Here is a 7,811-nt window from a genome sequence, read left to right as displayed (position 1 = left end):
AGAAAAAGTTTGGGAGCCATTCAGAAATGACAGTGTTGCTGCTCTTAGCACGGTTTATCAGCTTTACTGTCACTGCACACATGAAGACAAAAGTCTGCCATTTTTCTTTGTAAACATGAATTATTGTTTGGATGTTCACCCAGTGCAGCACTTTGAGGTATTGTTCTTCGTCTGTTTAGAACAGATTTGAATAACAGCCGAAGAAGAACAACTTCCGTTTTGGGGCTTGCACTCACCGGAAATAAACAAAATCAGACAAGCTCAGAGGAGGGAAGAAGCCCAGATGCTGCAGCAAGTAACGTTTATACTCTTAACAAACATTTACAAAACTCTGTGTATCCCAAGTGTCGAAAACAGTGTGCGTCTATTAGTTGCCCACGGATATGCCAAATTATTTTTTATGTTAAACGTTTAAAAAATGATGATAAGCGTAAGCTGTTTAGGAAAAATGCGACAGAGAGTAAACCTGTGTCAGGTTCAGCGTTAGCTAGACTGTTAGCCAAAATACTAGTTAATATATGAACACAACAGACGAAGATAGAAATAATATGCACTTAACCGGTTACTGGTTTCGTCAACTCGCAAACAGTCGGTAGTAAAAACGATTGCAGTTGTTTTTAATGTGTCAGCCAGAAAGATAGATTATAACTTGTCAGCTAACTTGAGCTAACGTCGGTTAAATATATTATGAGTTTGTTAGCCTGAGTTTAAATTTCCTAACGGCTCTAGCTAGCTTTGTATGCTAATGGATGAAATCGCTTCTTAGTAATGGTATTGTAGCACACAGTTTTAGAGCTGTAACGATTAGTCAAGTAGTCGATTATTCGGATCGACGGGAAATTAACAGACAACTATTTTAATGAACAATTGATCGGTTAAATTATTTTCATGTAAAACTGCTAACAATATGATATATTTAGTTTCTGAAATTTGAGGAGTTGCTGCTTTCCTTGGTCATAATAATACATTTAGCATTTTGGGGGGTATTGGAAATAATGTTATCGGTTACATGAAGTCTCTATAGGCTCTAGGATATCTGTTTCATTACGCTGCAATTTCTACAGATAATCAGTAACAAATATAATCATTAGTTGCACCCCTACACTGTAATTTTTTTCTCTCTGTTAAAATATCTGTTGCCGTATTTCTCTGTTTAGGTGGTCAAGATAGTGTGCAGCAGCAGCTGAGCACACAGATCAACATCATGATGACGACCAAGAGACTTGACAACTTTGAGGTGGCGTGCGAGTGGGATTCATGCGACTTCAAGGGCCGCACCATGGAGGAGCTGAGCAATCATATGTCATTACATTTAAAGGACTACCTGGGAGACAATGATGCCTTAGAGGACCTGGGTGAGTGAGGAGGATACAGGACACACACAAGGAGTAAGGCTATTTCACTTGCAAGGCTGGGAGATGTTACCTGAAACCACTATGACAGTTTAGTCAGTCTGACCTTTAGTCAGGACATCCCATTGAGATTAGGACCTGCTTTGCACAAGAAGAGACACAATAGAATAATTAAGTGTGCTACAGAGACATGATGGCATTAAAAATAAACAAAGACATCTCTAAAAGGTCGGTATTTTTCTGTGGGATCAATCTTTGGATCTCATCTGTGATCTGTTGTTTGTTGCAGTAGTAAACCACATTAAGTTGTTTTTAAAGTGGAATTATCAGCGTGTGTGTTCAAGATAAATCCATAGTCAAAAATAGGCATGAAAGTCAACTGCAAAGTGGTTTTCTAGTCTTCAAGAGAGAAACATTCTCACATTTTCACCTTGGTAACAAACAGTATCTTCTACCTGCAGTAGACCTCTTAATGATTCTGTGTACTTACCAATAATCAGAAAATTGCCAGTGATAACACTGAGTTAGTACCCTTTCACATTGGGGGACAATTTCTCTGTGTTTCCTCTTGAAGCAACAACTATTTTTATCCCACACATCTGTCATGGCATCTTTTTTTCCAGCTCTTCCTAATCTGCACCCGTGCTGGCATTTTCTCCAATATTGGAGTGACATTTTCTGTTAGTTAGACAGGAGCTTTGCTGACAAGATTTTCTTTTATGAATAAAGCCACGTGAACTACATGAATTCTCACTGACTGACAGTGACTTGTTTTTACTCTGGCTTAGATGTTGGACTTTCAGTTGCATTAACAAACTAGGCAACAGCTTGTCTAGTCTAGTTACATCATTTATATGAGGTTGGATATAAGTTTGTGTCTATGTTCAGTTAGTTGCCCAGCCCTACTCAGTCACATCTCATCATGCTCCCTGTACATACTGTAACATCTGTCCTTTCTTCATTGCAATAATTACTTTGCTCCTGTCTTTGTTTAGATGAGTATGCTTGTCTCTGGAATGGATGTGAATTTCTGGCCATGGGTAGCCCTGCAGAGCTGGAGGTCCATGCTTATTTCCACAACTACCACGGTAAGCTCAAGTTCGTCGGGTCACAGCTGCTCAAGTCCCGTCCTGATCTGCCCAGCTGCAACCAAGGCCTGCACAGCAACAACCTGGTTCCTGAAGGATCTGATGGATACGTTTGCCAGTGGGAGCACTGCGATGTAAGTATTGTAAATGCTTTTTCATCTGCCATCAAATAATTGAGGGCACTATTATTACAGAATTAATATTTTTGTCTCTATATAGAGCACATTCAACAATCCTGAGTGGTTCTACCGACATGTGGACAATCATGTTGAAAGTGCTGAGCCACAGTCTCTCCTGCAGCAACAACAGGCTCTCTTCTGCCACTGGTCAGGTACGACTGAGTAAGAGGAGGCCAAAGAGCTGTTCCAAGTACATCTAACTTTATCTAATCATATCTATATGTCATATTTCTCTTACAGGATGCGATGCTTTCTTCAAAATCAGATACCGTTTGAGAGAACACATGCGAAGCCACACACAGGAGAGACTCGTAGCGTGTCCTACATGTGGCAGCATGTTCTCCAGCAACACAAAGTTGTTTGACCACCTGCACAGACAGGCTGAGCCAGTTGGTGAGAAGGACACTTCATGTTTTTTTAGGATGATCATGTGCTAAACATATTGTACAGATTCTGACTTCTGTAAATGTATCTCATTTGAACAGAGTCACTGGTATGTGAACATTGTGGCAAAGCTTTTTCCAGCGAGAGGCTTTTGAGGGATCATGTCCGTCAGCATGGTAATCATTTAGTACAACTTTTTGTTTCATTTTCATGAATGTTTTGGTCAGAATAAAATTGTCATAGAGTTAGTCATTGAAAAGAAGAGGATAAATCCATTTAATGTAATTGTACTTAAAAGGTGCATGATGGATCACTGATAAACTAAGTTGACCATCAGTTGGCCAATTTAGCCTTTTATCAGGGAATATATTCAATTTTTACTTTTTCCTTTCCTCCCAGTGAATCAGGTGAAGTGTCCCTTCTGTGACATGACCTGCACCACTTTGGCAGCTTTGAAGATCCACATCAGGTTCCGCCACTGCGATGAGCGGCCCTTCCCGTGTGACTTCTGTGACAAAAGGTAGACTTTCAAAACAGCTGATTAGACGTCCAGTTGACAGCAACTGTACTTGAGCAAAAGTGGAGCTCAAGAATAGTTTGTCAGTTTACAACCCCCTCTAAATTGTGTTTTCTCGTCAATTTGGCACTAAAGTAGAAAAATCAAGTTTCACCTATTTCAATAAAACATTTATCTTTAAATCGCTGTATTATAAAGGATCTCATTCATTACCTATTGGTAAGTAAGTAAACGTCATTTATATTGCGTTTTATTTGTGTTGCAAACAAAAACACTGTTGAGAAAATAGGAGACGTGGACGACACATTGTTGCCTTCAGCACCAGCGTTCATAAACATGCTGTTTCTTCCATCTTCTGTTGTTTTGTTTCATAATGTTACCTGCTCTTTGGCTATGAGCATTAGCCCTTTTAAAGGTCCCATATTGTACAAAGCGTCTATGAGTATCCTGAAAAGAGCTATATAAATCCAATGTATTATCGTTATTATTATTTACATGTCTTTTTATAATTATAAGGCAGGTGTAGGTGCTATATAAATACTGTAAATACTCAAATACTCAACATTTCTTATAGCACTTCTGCAAAGAATTTAAGGATTTCACTACAATCCATAATATTATGAAAACATTCAGAGAATCTAGAGAAATCTCTGCACATAAGGGGCAAGGCTGAAAACCAGCAGTGAATGCTGGTGACGTTTGACCTCTCAGGTGGCACTGCATTAAAAACCGATATGATTATATAAAGAATATTACTACATGGGCTCTGGAACTCTTTTGGCACACTATTGTCGGTAAAGACAGTTTGTTGCTGCATCTTCAAATGCAAGTTAAGACTCTACCACGTGAGAGCCTTATTTCAACAACATCCAGAAACACCACAGAGCTCATCTGAGATGGACTGACACAAAGTGGAAAAGTGTGCTGTGGTCTGATGAGTCCACATTTGAAATCAATTTTGAAAATCATGGACGTTGTGCTCTCTGGGCTTAAGAGCGAAAGGAAAATCCAAGTTGTTCCTGGCACGAAGTTCAAAAGTCAGCATCTGTGATGATATGCAGGTGTGTTGGTACCCACGGCATCATGGGTAACTTGGACATCTGTGAAGGCATCATGAATGCTGAAAGGTACATATTGGTTTTGGAGCATCATATGCTGCCATTCAGATGACATTTTTCTAGGGGACGTCCCTCCTTACTCCAGCAAGATGATGAGACATTCTGCATGTTAATAATAGCATGGCTTCTTAGTAAAAGAGTGCGAGTACTAAACTGGTCTGTCCGCAGTCCAGACCTGTGTCCTGTTTAAAAATGTGCTGTGCATTATGAAACGCAACCCATGACAATGGAGATCCCAGACTTCAGTTGTGTGTCAAGCAAGAATGGGAAATTTCACTTTAAAAACTTCAACAATTAGTCTCCTCATTTACCATATGTAGTGTTGTTAAAAGAAAAGGTGATGTAACGCACTAGTAAACATGCTCCTGTCCCAGCTTTTATGTAACATGTAGCAGGCATAAAAATATTTACAAAAACAAGAAAGTTTATTAGTTTGAAAATTAAATATCTTGTCTTGTTGTGTATTCAATTTTTTGGAATATAGGTTGTATAAAGGAGTTCCTTTATTAGTATCTTTTCTCTTTTAAATGGATTACCAAACAGTGGAAAAAACTTGTAGTAACTAATCAATTTAACATTTTGTAGTTACTTTCCTGTGTGTTTAATGGTGTCTGGTATATTTTTGAACTAATCAGATTTTCAGAAAATCTGTGGCATTTTTTAAAAAAATGTTACAAATAGAAATAAAATCATAACTTAACTGGAACAAAACCGTCATGTAAAGTTGTATTTTAAAGACTGCATCATAAAATCATGTTATAAATATTTTTCTTTACAGATTTAAGAACCCGAGGGATCTTCAGAAGCACACAGAGGTTCACAATGAAGGAACTGTGTATCACTGTACAGTGGAGGGTTGTGATTATTCCTGTTACTCATTCCAAACCATGAGCCACCACTTCAAGAGAGTACACGAGGTTTGTCAGATCATCGTCATTACAACCTGCTGCAGTCTTGTTCACAGTTATCGTGCTTTGTTGTTAATACCACTACATATATTTATCAACAGGTCGGGGGCATGTCTAAATATAAATGCCATATCTGTGATAAGGTCTTCTCCTGGTGTTACACTCTCACGCTTCACCTACGCAAGAAGCATGAGCTAAAATGGCCGTCTGGACATTCACGCTTTAGGTAACGGCTGATTTCATAGATTCACTCTGTGGTGCATCAGATGTAATTCATTTAACAAGAAGTAAAGACTGAAATAATAAGTGTTTTATATGTGGTTGTTCATGTGCTTTCTTCACAGATACAGAAAGGATGTAGACGGCTTCCTAAAACTCAATATGGTGCGGTTTGAGACTGTAGAAGTGACGAAGGAGATCATGAAGAACATGGCTAAAAAGCCGCAGAGCCTTCGGAAAAGTCAGAGAACCAGCAGCCGGAACAAGAGGGCTGCAGTCACACCGGTGAGCGGGCCAAGCTCTCCCGCGGGATCCTCCTCGCCTTCCTCCAGCTCCTCCTCCTCGTACTCCTCAGAGCTCTCTGGAGGTGAGGACGTTTCGTCTCAGCCCAGCCCCAGAGGCAGTGACTCTCCCGTCTATTGTGTCATGAGCACCATTCCTCACATTGAGGAGGAGCCTGGAGGAGTATCTCAAGAGGACTGTGATGGCAGTGGGACATCTGGAGCAGTCCAGGCCCTGACCGAGGTCGCGAGGGGCCTGGGCATGGACGTGGTGTGATTCCTGCACGCTGCACTGCACCACATATCCATCATAGATGCTCTTGTAGCTGTTATGCATTGACATTGGTTTGCCTCTTGTCGTATATTTTTGCTGTGGAGCTGCAAGTGAAGACTGGAACTGTTTTTTTCTAGCCAAAGCTTTCTTGTGGTCTCCTGTGGTTTTAGAGTGGTGCTTCATTGAGATGGTTATTTCTTCACTGCTGTTGGAGACCACAGTTTTATTTTAGCAGCTCTTATTAACTCTAATGGCCCAGCTTGGCTTTGTGACGTCTCCCATCTAAGGGATTGCCTGTTAATCCCACTACTGTTTCTGATGAAGCTTACATGAATGAGAAGACTTGAAAGCACTACAAAGCTAGTTCTACAAAGTGTTGTTCTTCACGTGATCTTTACACACAGTGTTCCAGTGTTTGTGACTGACAGAGGATTTCAGAAGTCATTATCTTTTATGCTAGTCTTCGAATTTTGCTTAATTTTATTGTTACAAATGTGAAATACATTTTTTATACAAAAGTAAGACTTTCTTGTTTCAGTTTTTACTTTTCTTTTCCTTAGTCACTTTTGCTGTGGGGATGGTAATGTTGAACGGTCAGTCGATCAACCATTTTGGTCCTGATTTTTAACCTAGAACCAGGTCAAAAACATAAATCATCATGTTAATTCATAAAGCACATTCAAAAACAACCACAGTTGACTAAAGTGCTGTACAAATTGAAAGAACGAGTGAGGTAGTTAAGGATGGATGTGATGGAGCTGGAATCCCCTGGGTTTAACAAAAGGTAAATTTGTGTGTCGTCGGCATAACAGTGAACGGAGACATTGTGCTTGCACCATAGACTGTATAGAATAATGGACGTAGCTACCGTGACTGCCATTTTGAAGCCCGGAGTTCACAATTTGGGCGGTAACCATCTTGGTTTTTGAGCCAGCATTGACCATATTTGGACGAGAGGCTGGAGCTGTGGATGAGCGAGGGGTGTCACTCAAGCAGCCCTGCACATAAATATGCGTAACTTTAAGGCTTAATAAAATGTAAATGGTTGAATTATATAAAAGCTACAGAGACCAAAAATAGTTTTTTATACCAGGTTGTAAACATGCTTATTTCTACTGTAAAGTTGAGCATTTAACAATGGGGGTCTGTGGAGATTAACTCTTTTTGGATCCAGCCTCAAGTGGACATTCGAGAAACTGTAGTTTTCAGCCCTGAAGGGTGCTGCTTGGTCAAAAATTTAATTTGTCCAATACTTTGGTTTATGACCAAGTACCTGCAAAACAAATGGCAGTCGCATCAGTTGTGTTTCCTGCTAATTGACCCTTTGCAAAATACCATCTTGGACGCAGACTGGCCAATCATAACGTAGCATCAGGCCGGCTCAGACCAGGGTTCGACAACAACACAGCTGTGCTCCATTGACTCTAATGCAATCATTTCAGATTTCCTTCATTTTCAACCTGGTTTTGTGGATTTGGAGCTAAATGTTGT

At 39.9% G+C, this 7,811-nt stretch overlaps 1 protein-coding gene across 2 annotated transcripts; it reads left to right on the top strand.

Moving 5' to 3' along the window:
• The first annotated feature begins 232 nt into the window (after positions 1-232).
• On the top strand, positions 233-6,842 carry zgc:112083 (uncharacterized protein LOC550461 homolog). 2 transcript variants are annotated; one of them, XM_050074085.1, is made up of 10 exons: positions 233-295; positions 1,158-1,355; positions 2,348-2,574; positions 2,660-2,771; positions 2,860-3,012; positions 3,105-3,179; positions 3,403-3,523; positions 5,417-5,555; positions 5,648-5,772; positions 5,891-6,842. In XM_050074085.1, the coding sequence occupies exons 2-10, from the start codon at positions 1,205-1,207 to the stop codon at positions 6,321-6,323; spliced, it is 1,536 nt and encodes a 511-aa protein (XP_049930042.1). In that variant the 5' UTR covers positions 233-295; positions 1,158-1,204; the 3' UTR covers positions 6,324-6,842. The 2 variants fall into 2 exon arrangements, with proteins under 2 accessions (XP_049930042.1, XP_049930051.1); XM_050074094.1 differs by having other exon boundaries at positions 259-291.
• Positions 6,843-7,811: the final 969 nt, after the last annotated feature.

This window comes from Epinephelus moara, chromosome 2 (genome assembly GCF_006386435.1).
Source record: "Epinephelus moara isolate mb chromosome 2, YSFRI_EMoa_1.0, whole genome shotgun sequence".
Taxonomy (NCBI): Eukaryota; Metazoa; Chordata; class Actinopteri; order Perciformes; family Serranidae; genus Epinephelus; species Epinephelus moara.
This window is presented reverse-complemented; position numbering and strand designations above follow the sequence as displayed.